General features: G+C 38.1%; 1 protein-coding gene across 1 annotated transcript; it reads left to right on the forward strand.

Annotated features, from left to right (window-relative positions):
* Window positions 1-1,542: 1,542 nt before the first annotated feature.
* ap1m1 (adaptor related protein complex 1 subunit mu 1) lies at window positions 1,543-17,622 on the forward strand. Its single transcript, XM_014981805.2, has 12 exons — window positions 1,543-1,760; window positions 2,937-3,093; window positions 3,227-3,294; window positions 3,403-3,533; window positions 6,080-6,227; window positions 6,429-6,555; window positions 6,908-7,050; window positions 8,576-8,647; window positions 8,928-9,086; window positions 9,347-9,472; window positions 16,392-16,467; window positions 16,871-17,622. The coding sequence occupies exons 1-12, from the start codon at window positions 1,719-1,721 to the stop codon at window positions 16,891-16,893; spliced, it is 1,272 nt and encodes a 423-aa protein (XP_014837291.1). The 5' UTR covers window positions 1,543-1,718; the 3' UTR covers window positions 16,894-17,622.
* Window positions 17,623-17,940: the final 318 nt, after the last annotated feature.

The raw sequence follows: 17,940 nt of genomic DNA on the forward strand, positions 1-17,940 counted from the left end.
CATGAACAGTTGAACTCAATCCATGTCAGGAGACGGATCATGCTCGTCTAATTTTCACAGAGTGCTGCGGCAATCCCCACATGTGTGACTAAGCCAGTGTAACACCTGTGTGATATCACAAGACCAGCATATTTGTCAATCAAAGTTAGCATGCCAACCTTTTTCAGCTCTGCACAAACACGTCCATGAAGAATCTGCTAGCAGACAAACGATGTGTAACTTTAGCTATGAATCATTTCTCGTGTTTTATTTACTACCACAGTAGTGACTCTACTTGTTTTGAGATCTGTAATACTATAATATGATGCTTACTGTTATATTTTGAGAGCCATTCGCTTCTACTTGAGTTTCAGAAATCCTTTTCGTCCGGATTCTCATGATGTCAGAACTTGCTGCTGAGTTGCAACTTTAGCTTTGCAGTTTAAAAGTGAAAGCTGGAAGATAAACTGCTTTGGCTTCAACAGATGCTTAATAAAATCAGAATTTACGAGGAGCAAAATTGCAAGTTTTAATCATTTGTTTTAATCAAGTTCAACTTTAAGGAAGTTCATATGAGTATTTGTTACATGATGGGTTCATACAGTGCCTTGCAAAAAGTCTTGATAAACTTCTCCTCATTTTAAAAACTACAAACATTAAACATTTCATTGGAGTTTGTGTGATAAAGTAACACAAAAAGTAGCATATAATTGGTTTCAATATTTCCTATGTACAAAATATTTGAAGTGTAGCATGTTTTTGCCTGTCACCCCCTTCATTCTGATACCACTAAATAATGAAAACTTCAAGAAATTAATCAGTAAACACAGTCCAGCTCTGTTTACTTTCATTTCAGTTCACTTTCCTGTGAAGGCTTTGGATGTTTGTTAGAGAACATTAGAGAAGAAAGAAGTTTAAAAGACTAGTTTAAAGCAGAGTTAGGTAAGATAAATAATAATAATAATAATAATAATAATAATAATAATAATAATAATAATAATAATAATAATAATAATAAATTAATACTTTTGAAAGAAAACATTTTTGTTTAACTATGATACTCAATAGCAAGTTTATGGGAAATTAATTTTAACTAGTGTAATGTTGCTATCTTGTGGTAATCATTATGTAATTCAAGCAGCAATCCAGGGATTTTTAACTATAAATTTGAGCTTTTAGGGCTCCACTGAAGGGATCTAGTAAACAAAAATGAAAGCAAAAATCACAAAAAAAACAAAAATCTTTGTGTTGACTATAACTATAACTATAGTAACTATAACTGTTGTTATAGTTGCTATTATGTTTTCACACTTTTTTGTTTTATTAGTCATGTGAAAAATTATAAAGAAGTTATTATGCATTAGCCATAAGCAACAAGCAAAACGATGATTTCAGTTTTAATAGAAAAACAAAGGAATAATTTAAAAATGATTCAAACATGTTTGTTAATCCATTTTAAAAATTACATTGATAACATTTTATTTATAATTTAGAAACTTACTGAACTAATTTATATGAGCCGCTTGTTTGCTTGGTGATTATTCTTCTTGTTCTATAGAGGGCGCTCGCTCGCAAGCTGTACTGCGGATGTCCAAAAAACGAGAAGGATCGTCTTCTTCTCAGTATTATGAATGAAAAGACAGATTTTTAAATGTTTTTATGTAAACGAGTAATATCACTTATCGATCAGTGAGGGTCATATAACGAGCTGATCTGAGCTCGTGTAAAACAGGTTCAGGATGTCGGCCAGTGCGGTATACGTGTTGGACTTAAAAGGGAAGGTAAGGTGTAGCCGAGCACTGTTGCTAAGCTAACTAGCCTAGCTAGCATGCTACATTTTTCCGTTGACAGATTATAATGTGGCTCATACCAGAGGAGACAAATGTCAGTGTGTGCCTCTTTTCTGACTTAATGTGTTTTAGCCCCAGTTAAAGGTCTAAATTTCTAAATTATGATTATGAAATTATTCGGTTAAGACGAAAAACAATTTTAATTCTCTGACAATGAATCAGGTGACCAGCTGTTAGCCGCAGTGAGGATACGACACAGATGTTTCTTCTCTGTGTCCAGCGGTTCTGATGAAGCTTTAGGGACTAATGTCAAATTGTATACATTAATTTATTTTTCCACACGTTCCGCTTTTTTAAAAGTGATGTTGGACATCTAATATATAGGACATGTTTAATACTGGCGAAACCTTTTGTTTTTTGCACAACAATGGCTAAAGGAAAAATAAAGTTTACTCTGACACAAGAAGAATATTCTCCTTGAATAAAACATATTATGCATGAATATGCGACGTAGGGTCAGCATGTTGCTTTCATATATTTTTTTTTTTTGAAAAAGGCTTATGATTTAATCTGAAACTATCTCACTAACTTAATTGTGCAGAGATGGAAAAAATTGGGCCAATATCAATATTGCTGTTATGGCCGATATGTACAGATCTTATTTATGTCTGTATATCCTTACACTTTTAACACCATTTAAAAAAATACAACAACCTCACAACTGATATTGTTTCTGTGCTTCAATTAAACACCCCACAATCCTGCACTACATCACTATTTGTCACATGACCAACCTCCTCCTTTTTCTCTCATAAAACACAAATGTCAACAGGATGGAAATAAAACAAAAATATTGATTCATCAGAGAAGCGCCGGTCAATAAGCTGAGGTTTAAAATGTATCTGTTTTACCTTTGATTGAATCTGTTCAAACTCTGGCAGGTCAGACCTGGAAGAAAACTAGAAATTGGTATCAGCCAGGAAAAGCTTGATGACGCATCTGTGTATTGTGCAAAGACGGTTATAAGCCTCCTGGTTGTAGCAACAAAAGAATAGCCTAAATACAGATGAAAATGTACAAAGCAGAGCTCAGTATGTAGATAATTCATTCAATTCTCATCAGTGTGGTAGTCGTAGACTGAATGCTTCATCTGATGGTTTCTTTCAGGTCCTGGTGTGCCGTAATTACCGAGGAGATGTGGACATGTCTGAGATCGAGCACTTCATGACCCTCCTGATGGACAAAGAGGAGGAGGGGACGCTCTCTCCCATCCTGGCTCACGGAGGCGTCCGTTTCATGTGGATCAAACACAATAACCTTTACTGTATCCTAACTCTTTTTACTGCTCTGTTTGTGTTCAAACCTCTAGATTTAAATATTTGATTTTGCACAAGGACATTGTTGACACTGATTGTGTTTCATGGGTTTTATCGAGTCTTTAACTCGCTTGTCGTCAGTGGTTGCCACATCCAAGAAAAACGCCAGTGTGTCTCTGGTTTTCTCCTTCTTGTACAAAATTATCCAGGTATGAGAAAAGCTCTGCTGGGTTTGGTGAATAGCATCATTTTCATACATATTTCAACATAAAGGTGAACGTTTTGCGGTGTTATACGGCTACGTTTCTGTTTTTCAGGTGTTTTCAGAGTATTTCAAAGAGCTGGAGGAAGAGAGCATTAGAGACAACTTTGTCATCATATATGAGCTGATGGATGAGCTGATGGACTTTGGTTATCCCCAGACCACTGACAGCAAGATTCTGCAAGAGTAAGTTTTGATTTCTTTGATTCCTCCTAAAGCAGGTAACTAGTGATTCACTGATTAAAAGTAGAGCCAGTGAATTAGTCAGTATGCAGGTAAATAATTGCTCAAGATTCCCCCATAAAGATTTTTTTTTTGTCCTTGTTTTCCATCTTTACACATTTGCTAATACTGAGTCCTGGCCTGATGCTACATTTAAGTTCAGTTCAGTAGCATTCATCTGTTCTATGCACCACAAATCTGGAACAAACTTCTGGAAGATTGTAGAACAGCTGAAACACTGAGTTGCTTTAAATCTAGACTAAACACTCACCTGCTAAATGAAACGCTGGCCAACATTTTGATGTGTAATGATGGCACTTGGCAAAATATAATGTTTAAATTGTTAACTTTGTGTTTATGACTGTGTATTTTGTGTTTTTATGTGTGTCTTCACACCCCAAAAATTTGCATGGTTGAATTTTGCAAAAAAACAAAAACAAAAGAAAACAACATTGAAAGCTGGAAGAGTTTCATTTGCGCAGTTGCAGGAGCTTCATGATGCTCTGGGAAGGATTTTAATCTAATTAAACAATAGATTCAGGCTTCAGGTTGTATGGGAGTATCAAATTATGACTGACTATGTGGCGATGTTGCAGCGGGTATCTCTTTTCACTGAGGGACTTCCTCTATGCAGTGATGACTAGGTCTTTCAACAGGACTGTGCTGCATTTCACAACGCTCATTTTGCAAAACGGAGGATTGCTGCAAAGTCAGCGACACCAAGCAGGCGCCTGTGTGTCGCTACATGTTCATCCAGGAGGAGCGAGTGCTGCAAAGTCAGCAACTCGATACAATCCTTTGGCTGTCCTTGGATGGAAACTTTTGACTTGAAATCTGTTTGATTTGATTTAATTGATTCTCATGTTTTGTTTTTGTGTTGAATAAATGAAATAAATTGAAGCTCTTCCAAGGAGAACAACCTCCCTCTTCTTGACCGTTTTACATCTTCGAATCTAAATAGATTTGTAAAACTTTTTAGGTTTCTGAATCAGTTTCTGAAACTGAAGGACTGAAGTTTCAGTCCTTTATGATGCAATCTTCACATCAAATGGAAAATGTCTCAAAATCCTCCTGGAAACACTTCCAGGCGCTTCGGCTATTCCGTACAGAAGAGTCGTTTCAGTTCTGTGTTGTTCTTTTTACCTTTGTGTTTGAACAGCCGGAGTTTAAATGTCGTTTAAAATGAATTGCCTGCTGTGTTTGTTCTTATCTCTTGCTTCTGTTTCTTGATTTTGCTTAACTCACCACTTAGTTATTTTCCAGCTGGGCAAAAGGTGGATGTCAACAAATTAAACATAGCAAAAAATAATAGATATAAAACAGTTAAACAGCATGAGGAAATAATTAAATGGATTTTGGTTCATGATTGCTCAGAGTGTATTGCATAAAATAATTATGAACTTATAAAATGTTTCTGTTTTGGGTGATTTTATTATTATTATTATTTATGAGAAACAAATATTTCAATTTACGTAATATCTGAATGCATTTTATGCATTCCTTCTTTCATAAAAATGTTTAAAGCAAATTAAAAAAAAACCTAAAACCATGTGCAATCAATAGAACCTAAGATAATTAATGTGTTTAAATAACTGAAACTAAAACTAGAAATAAATTACTTTAAAATATAACTGTTATTAATAATTCTTAATGCATCATTAACTTCAAGTTAAACTTCTTATATTCTTGTTTTTGACAATATTAAATACACTGCTCAAAAAAAATTAAGGGAACACTCAAATAACACATCCTAGGTCTGAATGAATGAAATATTCTCATTGAATACTTTGTTCTGTACAAAGTTGAATGTGCTGACAACAAAATCACACAAAAATCATCAATGGAAATTAAATTTATTAACCAATGGAGGCCTGGATTTGAAGCCACACACAAAATTAAAGTGAAATGTTCCCTTTATTTTTTGAGCAGTATATTAACACTTAACTGTTTTTACCAAACATGATTAAAATAGTAGAGATGTCTTAAAAAAAGGCTGGTAAAATTTGATTAAATCTCCTTTTTGTGGATCAGTTCCACATATAACTCAAAATGTGTTTCTTTTAAATAGGTTAATCTGTTTATTAGCTTAATTATATATTCCTCCTATAAATATGTGTTTGTTTTTAAACAGTAAATACAGATGAGTAAGCAGATCTGTGCAAATGTGCAGATTGGCCACTAGATGTCACTAAAATCACACTCATATCTTTACCTCCTTTCTGTTTTCTGTAATCTTCCTTGCAAAGCAAAGTTTACTGTCTGCATCATGATGAGATAGCAAACTTTAGCCTAACAGGAATCTGAATTAAGTAAATATGTACCAAACTAACTCTGGATTTCCTGCCTCTGTTCAGGCTGAGTACAGTAATAAGTCCTTCTTTAATAGCCAAGGGAGTCTTTGTTCTCCTTTGACTGCTGGGAACATGGCAACACAGAAAGCTAATTTCCTTTTTCCAGGTTGTGTTGACATTTGTTTTTTTTTTTTTGTTTTGTTTTTTTTAACCTCTCAGATACATAACCCAAGAGGGACACAAGCTAGACACCGGCGCACCGCGACCCCCAGCCACTGTTACTAACGCTGTCTCCTGGAGGTCAGAGGGCATCAAGTACAGGAAGAACGAAGTCTTCCTGGACGTCATTGAGTCAGTGAACCTCCTGGTAGGAACTCCTTGTTTAAAAGGCCAGAGTTGCTTAAGAAGCTTCAGTAACACTGATTGTGTATTTCCTCCTTGTGTGTGTCACAACACTGAATGTCAAGTTGGTCTTGTGTTTTTATGATCTAATGAAGTGAACAACACTTTCTATAATCATTTATTTTTCTTTCTGACTCATTGAAGTTTTAAATCTCCTTATTTTCAGGTTAGTGCCAATGGGAATGTTTTGCGCAGTGAGATTGTTGGTTCCATTAAGATGCGCGTTTTCCTGTCTGGGATGCCTGAGCTGCGGCTGGGTCTGAACGACAAGGTTCTGTTTGAAAACACCGGACGTAAGTTCTTTACTGCAGCATCTCAATAAATTAAAATCTCATCAAAATGTACGTTTATTTCACTAATTCAGGTCTAAAAGGCACTGAATCATATGTTTTAATCGTTTTATTTCTCTTCAACTTTGATGATGATTTACAGCTAATGAAAAACAAAAGTTCTGCTTCAATGCATGAGAAACAGAAATAAACTTTTTGGTTGTAACTTATCAAGATGCTTCCATACAAATGATACAAATCTGCTTTCAGTTAATCTCAGATAAGCATTTTTCTGGCTGCTGTGACGTACCACAAACGTTTCAAAGTACAGCTCGGCGTAGACATAATTGTTCTTGATCAATATTTTTTTGTCCAGGAGGGAAGAGCAAATCGGTAGAGCTGGAGGACGTCAAGTTTCACCAGTGTGTCCGTCTTTCTCGCTTTGAGAATGACCGCACCATCTCCTTCATTCCTCCAGATGGAGAGTTTGAGCTCATGTCTTACCGCTTGAACACTCATGTAAGTAATGCCTCAAAAGTGTTTTTTTTTTTGTAAAGTTTTACCAAGTCAAACAAGAAAGCATTATCTCCAGATTCTTCCGGATTTCATCTGCTTTCCACTGGTCTGATTATTTTTTAACACCGGGCGTTTTGATTGCAGGGAATTTAGATATTTTATTTCTGACTTTTTCATTACACATGTAAAAGTGTCACTAGGGATGATACTGAAACCATCATTGTGCTATGATTTACTGGAGGTATAAATGTTTTCTAGATGAGCACATGAAGGCACAATGCAGGAGGTTTGTCTTTGTTAAAAGTTTATTGTGTTGAGAATCTGTAGTGCAACTCCTCGGAAAAACAATCACTGCACAGGAAACTCAGAGATTTCTTGAATGTCGCAATTCAAGGGATTTCTCGGAAAAAGAGATGACAAAAGCAAATTAAAACTCGACCCTGCTTGTCCTTCAGTTTGATTGCATGTTATTCAGACTTTTATGATGGCAGACAGTGTTTCTTAAATGTTAGCTACTCAACACGGTGTTCTCGTTCTCTTTTTCTCACGTTTGTTTGAATAATCTTCATTTCCCCGAATAGAAGCACCAGAGAGAATCAGAAACATTTAATTACTGTTTGCAAATCATAAAACCTTTAGTGGTTAATATCTAACTCGGGTCGTTGAAGCGATGATCCAGATGTCCTGCTTTAAGTCAATTTAGCAATATTTTTTTGCCTCAGATTGTATCTGTTGATTCTAAAACTCTGATATTGATGTTGGAAGTGAAAAAGTGGATTGTTGCATCCCTGATTGGGAAAAACCTTTAAGACAACTGTGGCTACATGCAATATTCCAATATTATGGGCTTCTAGCTGTAATATTTGGTTGAAAACTTTCAAATTTACATATGTTGAAAAAAACTTTTTGATGACACTTTCATTTTCTAAAACTTAGGGACGTCAAACTCATTTTCATTTTGGGCTATCTCAAAAATCTGAATGTTCTTAAAGGGCCGGTTGTGGTAAGCGTTTCTTAAAATTAAATAATATTGAACATCTTTTCACATTTTTCTTTTTGCAATAAAAAAAAAGATTTTGTGGTGCTAATTTCGAAATATTTGTAAGGAATGTTTCTGATATTTGCACTAATGTATGATGTTGTTGTATCGAACACGGGCTATAACTTGATGTCAATTAAGGCTGAGGCAGCTGTCACTTAAGCCCAATGTTTTGACCATTTTTGAGAGCAATTTGCTGTAAAAATCAGAAAAAATGTGGGAATCTGTTGATTTTATGATAATTTTGCAGGTTTGTGGAAAACTGGAGGGATTTATTCATATAATTTGGAGTCCAGAGGGCCACTTGAGTTTGACACACGTGATGTAACAGTTAATCTCTGACTATTTTCTAGTGTAATTCTCGGTGTAGTAAAGGGAAATATCCACTAGATGGCGAACGTGACTCGCTATTTAAACTATCAAGCCCTTGAAAGAAGCTCTGAAACCATCTGTTTGTAAATATTTAATCCTGATTATATGGTCTGGCAGGTGAAGCCCCTGATCTGGATCGAGTCTGTCATCGAGAAGCACTCTCACAGCCGGATCGAGTACATGATAAAGGTACGATGCTTTCTCAGCAACATGGATTAACTGCTGTCATCCGCACTGCTGCTGCACCCTGGTCTCATGGTTCCTGTAAAAACACAAACAATAACAAGAAAAGGTTCGGTTGTAAAGGCCGGTCTAAAGTGCGTTCACGTGCATTGCGAGCTATACTGACTCATGGATCTTGTAAAGAATGAAACTCCTGGCTGCATAATTCTTATGTCAAGCTACATTTAAGTCCCTGCTCAGGCAGCGCGTTGTTTTAAACTCGCCCTGCCTGTTCTTCCTCTCTCAGGCGAAGAGCCAGTTCAAGAGGCGCTCCACCGCCAACAACGTGGAGATTCACATTCCTGTGCCAACGGACGCTGACTCACCCAAGTTCAAGACCACAGTGGGCAGCGTGAAGTGGGTGCCCGAGAACAGCGAGATCGTCTGGTCAATCAAGTCTTTCCCTGTGAGCACAAAACGTGACTTAGTAGTTTCACAGTGACGGTTTACAAACAACTAAAGGCTGTTTTTTGTTAAATTCAGCTCCTAATCCAGCTTTTGTTATGCAATATCCTTGTTGTTTATCCATGCGTTTATTTGTAGCTCTGCTGTTATGGACAACAAATATGTGTTAGTATTATTCAGTGGAAAGTAACATTAAAAATAATCCAGTTATAATCACGCATCATTACGTTGTGCTAAAAAGCTTGTCGCACCCTGTGGCAGGGAGGAAAGGAGTACTTGATGCGGGCGCACTTCGGGTTGCCGAGCGTTGAGGCTGAGGACAAAGAGGGGAAACCACCAATCAGTGTCAAGTTTGAAATCCCGTACTTCACCACCTCAGGGATCCAGGTAGGCTTAGCACACATCTGACCCCTGTCGAGCAGTAATCCCACAAACATTTCTCTTAAACCTGAGCAGAAAAGTTCAAAACATTCTCTAAACCTGCTCAGTCAACCGTACCGAGTTTATTGTTCATGTTGTTGCTGATTCAAACATAGAGCATGTTCGGATCCAGCAGCGTCATTCTAGCTTTAGGCCAGAGGGGGCAGCGCAGGAGCACTTTTAAACCGTCTGTGTACTAAAGTAAACTTGTAGAGGAGTCAAGTGCTCATCAACCTGAACTTGGCCCTCTGGTTTGATCATAATGACAGCACGATAAACCGTCATTTCTAGAACCAGGCTGGTAGATTAATAGGATTTTGATTGTAATTTCCATGCAACAGCGAGACGTTAATGTTTATATTTCAGGTTTCCCCTCATGCTGACCACAGACTGACACACGTGTTGCGTTTACTATATGATTACAGTTGTCCTGTGATTATACGTGTGGCACCACAACACCAAATTACGCTTTCCCATGTCCTGGTCAGGGGAGGAAACGATACTTGGCGTCATTTGAGAATATTATATCATATGTGAACCTCTGGATAATTACATTCCCAGTTTTATGTTTGTCTGATGCATTTCTTTTAGTCTGGAATGCTTCATGCCTTATCACAGGCTTTAAAACGTTTTATTATTGTTGCTTAAAACGGTTCTCCCAGTCCCAGAACAGAATAAAAAGCTAAAGATCCTAATTTATAAATTGGAACAAACTGACAATACAACAAACATAAATCACATTATTGAGATATTGTATAACTTTATTAATCCCCCATGGAGATAATTATAGTTGACATAGCAGCCTAAGAAATAACAAATATTTTTTTCATTTTTTTACTAGCTCCACCTCTTACAACTCGTTTTCTTCATGTTGATCAGCTTAACAGGAAACTTTTACTTAATAATGTTTGACTTCCTGCTTCCCTGATGTTTTAGCATGAGATGGCCGCTCTTCAAAATAGGAAGGACAACAGTAGATACCATTAGCCTGAAGAAAATTTGAGTTAAAACTTATCTAACCTTACCCACATCTACAGTCAGAGCAGTAACTAATTTAAAATAAACTCTGTAACTGTGACAAGCAAGGTTAGACAAAGACCTGAGTTTATCTCGCCAACTCACACAGCACAGAGGATCTGTACTGTGTGATCCTCTGTAATAGTAATATTAAAAAAAATGCACTTTGTCTGCTGGTAAATGTTTAATCCTGTTTGTTAAAAGCAGATATGACTGAGCTGAAAGCACTCTGACTCCAGATCAGCTGCTTGTATTTCAGTAACCAACCAACTCTGGTTATTTTGGTTTGAGGGCTGAGTGCTCCAGTAACAAAGCAAGCATTCACATTATATGTAAACATTCAGTTTCTAAACTCGCCTCAATAACAAGCTGCATATTTTTGGCAATGAGTTCTAGAATAAACCTGCAGTTAATACCTCCAGGCTGATGTCGGACCTTCATCATGCTCACAGAGTCGCGTTTATGCCCCAACTTTAAGTGCTGTTTTCTGTATGAATCATTAAACGTGCCAAAAGGTCACATTTTCCAGCTTCCTCACATTTCCCATTTTCCTCAGTAAAATGTTATTAAGTTGCTCGGTTATTATGCAGCCCACTCGGAAACAAGACGCTCAGTCCAAAGATAATTGATATGCATGATAAGTTGTAATGTGAGTTGTTGTGATTTTTCATAGTTAGCCAAATGAGCTGCAATGATTTACCGATAATTCTCTATTCGTCTTGTTAATGCCTGCATGAACAGAGCGACCATAAAGGCGGGTTTTCACTTGTTTCGCCTTAATTCTGCAGTAAATGAACTAAATCCCTTCAAGTCTTTATGAAATTAAAAATAATGCAGAAGACAAAAAGATGCTTACGTTGTGAAAGCAAATCGTTTTTCTCAATTTGATCCAAAAATCCTAAGAGTGCAAAGTCATACATTGCCAATGGCCAGTGCCATCTCTGCTCTGATGAACTTCTGACTTGCTCATCTGCGCTGTTGTGGTGGATCCTCTTTTGTGGTTTTCTACAAACCTTGATGACTTGTATTCAAACACATGATGGTTTCCTGTTCGCTTCAATCTGGACACACCCTACAAGTGTTATTGCCGCAGCTTTGAGAACAAGGCAACCTTTAACTGTAAGTTGGTTTGAATTTTCTCAGATCAACAGTTTTTTTTTTTTCCAGTGTTTACTACACCAGAGTCTTCCTGACCTTAAAGTTACCTGAAGAATCAAACAAATATAGAGTGGAAAAAGTCATACATTTTCCATTCTCATCTAGAGGTAGAAAATTGGTTTGGCTGTGAAATTTTTTTTAACAGCTGGAAAATAAAAAGACCGTCTTGCTTCTGCAAACTATCGAACTTCCTGAAAGGAAGCCACCTGGAAAGGTCGGTTTGTGTATGCCACACAACACCCAAACGATTTTTTTCTAACGTGTTTCAACCACTAACTCCCACTCTTTTTTTTTTTTTTTTAAATACCCCTTGAACTTTTTAACATCTTGTCACATTACAACCACAAAATTCAGTGCATTTTAATACAGTTTAATGTGATAAATACAAATTCCAGAATAATGCGTCATTTGTGACGGCAGCATTTGAAGTAGCTATGCTATACTAGTTATTTTTGACGCATCCATTCTATATTAGTTCTATTCATTTTGCTGATTAGCATCTCAAATGCTCAAATCAAGCTTTCCCCCAGAAAACTTGCTGGGAGCGCTCAGGCAGTCATTCATCCAGCGGTCCGTCATGTTTTGAGTTAAAAAATGTTTAAAGTTGACCGGAAATTTGAAAATATCATTTGACAATTATGTGTCATTGAAAGATTGGAAGATTAATATCTAAGTACCAACTATAAAGTCTTAAAAAATGCAAACATTTTTTTAAAATTGAGTAAATAAGCAACGTTTAGCCTGGTGGGGGGCACAAGTAAAGCCCGGTGGCCCGCCAGGCTTATAAAACACTGGGGGGAAACTCTGCTCAAATAATACCTGAACTATGACCCCAAATCCCAGGAGTTGAAAAAGAGGCTTTATGAATGAAGAGCAAGTCCAAATAGTCTCTTCAGATCCCCGACTAAAAAAGTCTTTCTAACTACACGGCCAGACAGAGACTTAAAGGGGAGCGGCAAAAGCAAATGAGGTGGATTAGCACAGCCTGCCGACAACTGATGATGTCATCCAGGACATGTTGGTGTAGAATATTGTCTCTGTTACCTGCATATTTAACTGTTAGCATGTCATAGCAGTCAGACTGTCATACAGACAGTCTTCAGTCAGAGGCCTCTTTAGATTCACTGCAAGACGACTTTTCAAAGATGGTTTAATGATAGAAGTTGCAAAAGTTTTGCTCTTTTATGACTAAATTGAATGAAATTGCGGCTTAATTAAGAATCCAAATAAAAAATGATAAATGTTCTCCAGAAAACACGACCGAACATTTGCATTGAGTCCCTCTTTTCTAAATAGGAGCTCTGTTCTTTTCACACCCAGAGACTGAAATTTTTGCACATTCTCTGCAGCACAGCTCAAGCTGAATCTGATTTGATCAAGAATTTTAACGTCTGAACTTTGACAGGGCCATTTTAACACAAACATGCATGGATGCAAACCACTTAGCTACACATTTGCATGATATGTCCTGTTTAAAAAAAGAGAAAAAAATCTATTAAAATCAGATTTGGTGTGGAAAAAATAAGAGATTTTATTTTGAAACCATATCATCCAACTCCTAAAAGAGCTATATCCTTTTCCTTCCACTTCAGTTATCAGATAAACTAATAAAACACATCAAAGGTTGTGATTGAGTCATAATATGTGAAAAATGTCAAGAAGTATTATTTCCTGAATGATCTGAGAGTTTTTCCTGTTGAATTTGTCAGTTGAGATAAGAGTCGTAAAGAAGCAGCTTTATCCTTCACAGTCCCACTGCGGCTCTGCTTTTTGCAACCAAAATCTATTTTTTTTCCCATGCCAGAACTGATGGCTCATCATCCGTTTTCAAAAACAACCTACCAAGATCCCAGTTCCCATCAGACTCCTGTGTGAAGCGTGCAACCTTCCCCTTATTACAGGGTGACTGCAGACTGGGTCGCAGGCTCTAATGCAGCCAAATGACACCACTCTCTACGTGTGAGAAGAGGCCGTGAAGTTTAATTAGACGCATGTAAATATCAAAGCATGAGAAAGTTTCTCTTAACTCCACCACTAAGTGTAGGGGAGCGCACATGTGAAGCATGTATGATGCAAGCAGCTCCACCTTATACATTTAACTGGAAAACCATGTAACCCCACACGTTGGTCTGGTGGAAATAAGAGCGTGTTTTTGAATGTAGGTGAGAGAACTCAAACAAGTTGGCAGATGTGTTTTTTTTTCCTTCTCTCTTTCCTTGCTGGCCATGCCATCTACAAGCAGCCTGATAAATCCAGACCACACATGCAGTCTGTACTTACCAAACGATATACTACAAACATCCTCCTGTTCCCTTCTCATCTTACGAAGCCATAATGATATTTTACGGAGGTTTTGCTGACTGCGTGCCCACGGCCAGGCCGGGACGAGCGTTTGGCTGCGGGATGCGAGGAAGAACTGCTGCGCCGGCAGACTCGGCGATCCCGCGTCTGCGTGTTTTGTCGTCATGTCTTCGGTGACCACGGCGCTCGCTCTGACCTCACAGAGAGCAGAGGAAGGTAATAACAAGGCGGCCGGTGCCGTGGCCTTCCTTCCCAGGGCTCTGATTCACAAATTCCTGCGCCGTCTGTCCCAGTTTCAGCTGGGAACAGCCAAGACGACAGGGAGGTTATCACATCAGATTGCAACTTTCTGCTTTCTTTTATTTTTTTTTCTCCTGCTGAATGTTAAGTGTGAGAATGTTTTGACAGCAGGAGCTCATTGAAGCATGAAAGATGTCCTGGCTATGGGCGTTGTAGGCCTGCTTTGCATAAACACACACAAAAATCATTAAAGCGATTCATTGAGTCAACTAAAGCAATACTTCAGTAAAACTACAGAATCTTTAAGTTTCCTTTACGGTTTTATTTCCCCATCTGATGGGGAAAAAACGTTCTGCAATCCAGTTCAATAGCGCTAAGACTGCTCGGGTATTTTTAGCATTTATTCTCGACATTCAGCTCTGTGGTAACACCAGGCAGCTGAAATATCGGTTATCTTGTGAAAGTTGTAGCTTATTTGTGCTGATGTGCATTTTTTTTCCTCACAGGCATCACACAAAAAACTACAGTTATGTAAATTAACATAGTGTGTCCCTTGAAAGCTGCTTCCTTCTTTTCGTGTGACTCACACTACTTCTTCCTCATCAACAACACGACTCCTACTACAGCCTGCTGCTCGGCACAAGCTTACAGGTGCAGACAGCGTTTGATGTGAGATGCTTACAGCTTCAGGCAGAATAATCTCAGATCAGCATCGGTTTGACTCGGCCAATGGGAATTTAACAAATGTTTTGAAAAAGTACCCTTGAACTGTCACTGTGTCATTTTATACCGCAACATTCAACGTGTTTCATTGGGAATTTACATGCAAAGTAGTGCATGGTTGCAAATTGAAAAGAAAATTAAATGTGAATTTCTCAAATTCTGAAAAGTGTGGTATGTTATTTGTTCACCTCTCTTTACTGTGATCCTTCTAAATAAGATCCAGTAATCAAATTATAGTTCATTTCTGATGCGGACCACAAAAAGGGAACTCTGGTTCATCTAAAAACTCCAATGAAATCTGGTGCTGTTTGAATTCAGATGTGAACGCTAAGCGGACCAGAGACCGTTCCAAAAGCAGAAAGCGGACTACAGCGGAGGGCATTCTGGGTAAATGCAGCCAAAACAAATGAGAGAGTCTACTGCTAGCAGGTGGACAGACTAGTGGTCTTTTACCAAAAAGAAAAGAGAGGCTTTGGTGTTGTTTACTTCAGTGGTTGCTGGTGTAGCACCACCACAGGCAAGAAGAGGACAGGCTTTTCAAAGGGTTTGGTTCGTTTCACGCAGTGCAGTGGGAAAGCAAACCGCACCAGCGGAAAATGTAACAAATGTTGCAAGTTTAGTCCCTTATAAAACTGAATCTACCGGACTATCAGGCATTGAAACACCCAAAGATGTAATTTCAGTAGTAAAGAGAATCCATCTGTGTGTAATTTATTCCCAGCATTAATTAATGTATTGGTTATGTAAATTAGTTATCTAATTTTGGTTGATAAAACAGATAACCGTTTTAAATATTTAAATTATCTTCCAATTCCAGTTTTAAAATTTGAGAGGGCGAACTTGCAATAACGTTCCATTAACAATACATTGCTAGGAAATGGTCTCGGAACAACATTATTATTATTTATGGGACAATTTATCATCCAACAAAATATGTTATCATGACAGGCCCATTGCTGGATGCTGAATTCATATGCAGGCCACACTTTTCCTCTTTTTGCCTATATTTATAACGAAAATAGGGAAGCTTTCTTATTCTTTTCATTTTACTGTCTGTCTGTTGTTGGCCTACCATATTCTGTTCAAGTCAAGTCAAAGTGCATCGTAGATAGATGATAAAATAAATAACATAAAAGAAATTGGCAGTAAAATACCAAGAAAATAAGACGAATAAAAGCCAAGACATACTCAATTTCAGTAGCAGCAATTTCTCCAAAATTATTGCACTACATTGAGTCTTGGAGTACAGCAGGTAGGAAAACTTCACCAGACAATGTTGATGTCAAATCTAACAGGCATTGTCTAAAAAATGTAGATCAGTAACCAAACCAGGAGATCAGCAGCTCTGGCTCAAAACTTATAAATGTGTCTGAAATGTTGATTTCAGCTGCTCTAGTTTGACTTTTTCCTCCAGATATATATTTTTTCTCTCTCTGTGGTCCTGCAGGTGCGCTACCTGAAGATCATAGAGAAGAGCGGCTACCAGGCGCTGCCGTGGGTGCGCTACATCACCCAGAACGGAGGTAGGTCACGGGTTTATCTGCAACTGTGCAAAGTGCCCATATGTGCAGGTATTAGGCAACTGTTGCCCAATGCTGTGCAATGTGGTGGGAACTAACCTTGCAGAGAAGCAGTTCTATGAAAAGGGGATACAGAGCAGAACATGAGGCAATGTGGCAACGCCCTGCCAAATGTGAGAAAGTGAGCTTTATTTTCTCGAGCTTCCCCCTGCTCATCATCGTGAGATTACCAGAGTTGCACATGTTGGGCTTGTGGCTAATATCGCCACTAATTGCCAAACATCCTCCTCTCATTTCCTTCGTATTTCATCCAATCCGGGGTGGAAAGCATCAGCTGCTGATTTTCTCTCGGATTCCCTACTTTTCATTTGCACATTTGATTAAGTCTCGTCAATTTCCTCCACAGATTACCAGCTCCGGACCCAGTAGGCACGTGGGCAGGTGGAAGTCAAGACGGGGTGGAGTCAAGGCGCTAATGCGCTGAGGAAGGCAGGTGGCAGTCAGGAGATAAGAGGACTGTCAGTATTTACTTTAGTTGTATAGCTCTCAATTCGTTAAACCTCTATCCATTCACGATCAATGCAATTATTAGAAGGAGGCTTGGGTTAGGCGAGCTTCAGAAACGTGATTATGTTACGGTTGATTGGATCTGGAAATGATGGAGATCGAGGAAAGCAGGAAGAATGTTTACATCCACTTACACGCCTCAGAGCTACAATCTGTCGCAGCGGGTCAGACAGTTGTTACAATTCCCATGTAAAGTTACTGTAATCATCTGCACAACGGCCACTCAGTTACAGTATGTGTTCTTTGTATGAAGCTGCTTTGTTTTGCCACAATTCCTTGTCATTTTGTTCATTATTTGTATATATTTGTTACATGTTAATGAACTCAGTGTTATTAGTTACAGAACTGTAAATTTAAAGCAAAACATTTTGTATTATGAGCTGCATGGGATGCCATAGATACATGCCAAAACATCGCCTTCACGTGTTTTATTTTTGTTCGTCCGCTTTGACTCCACAAATTTATTATTATTGCAAAAGATACTAAAAACATTGATTATAGGCTGCACAGGAAGCACCCTGACACCTGCTTTCCTTTTCTCTCTGTAACCACGCTGTTTTCGGTCATTAAATGTATATTTAGAGAAAACTGTTCCATCATCTGCTCGCGTCATTTCTTGCATGACATCACTGCAGTGGATGGTTTAATGGAGGGGGAAAAACTCTGTTTAGAAAAACAGAGAAGTGGGGGCACCATGGATGGTTTCTTTCCATCTCATCCAAGGGGGAAAAAAAACGCCCAACAGTGCAACTTTTAATACTCAGAGCCGCGTAATATTGTTAGCAGGTAAGTGTTATTCCTCCGTAAACACACAGGAAAACTGGAAAGGATGTGAGTCAAGCTGCGGGCAACAGTCGGAGACGTGTTGGAGTGAGAAACGCAGGACGGATGAGCACAGACTAGTTATTG

The sequence above is a fragment of the Poecilia mexicana genome, unplaced genomic scaffold (assembly GCF_051168715.1).
Source record: "Poecilia mexicana isolate PSO_F unplaced genomic scaffold, ASM5116871v1 scaffold_17, whole genome shotgun sequence".
NCBI classification, from domain to species: domain Eukaryota; kingdom Metazoa; phylum Chordata; class Actinopteri; order Cyprinodontiformes; family Poeciliidae; genus Poecilia; species Poecilia mexicana.

What these genes read in the sequence shown, in the direction of transcription:
- ap1m1 (XM_014981805.2), top strand. Translation starts at nt 1,719, where the DNA reads ATGTCGGCCAGTGCGGTATACGTGTTGGACTTAAAAGGGAAG. An exon ending in TTGAGTCAGTGAACCTCCTG is followed by an intron (nt 6,228 to 6,428) that starts GTAGGAACTCCT and finishes CCTTATTTTCAG; the next exon opens with GTTAGTGCCAATGGGAATGT. An exon ending in GGATCGAGTACATGATAAAG is followed by an intron (nt 8,648 to 8,927) that starts GTACGATGCTTT and finishes TTCCTCTCTCAG; the next exon opens with GCGAAGAGCCAGTTCAAGAG.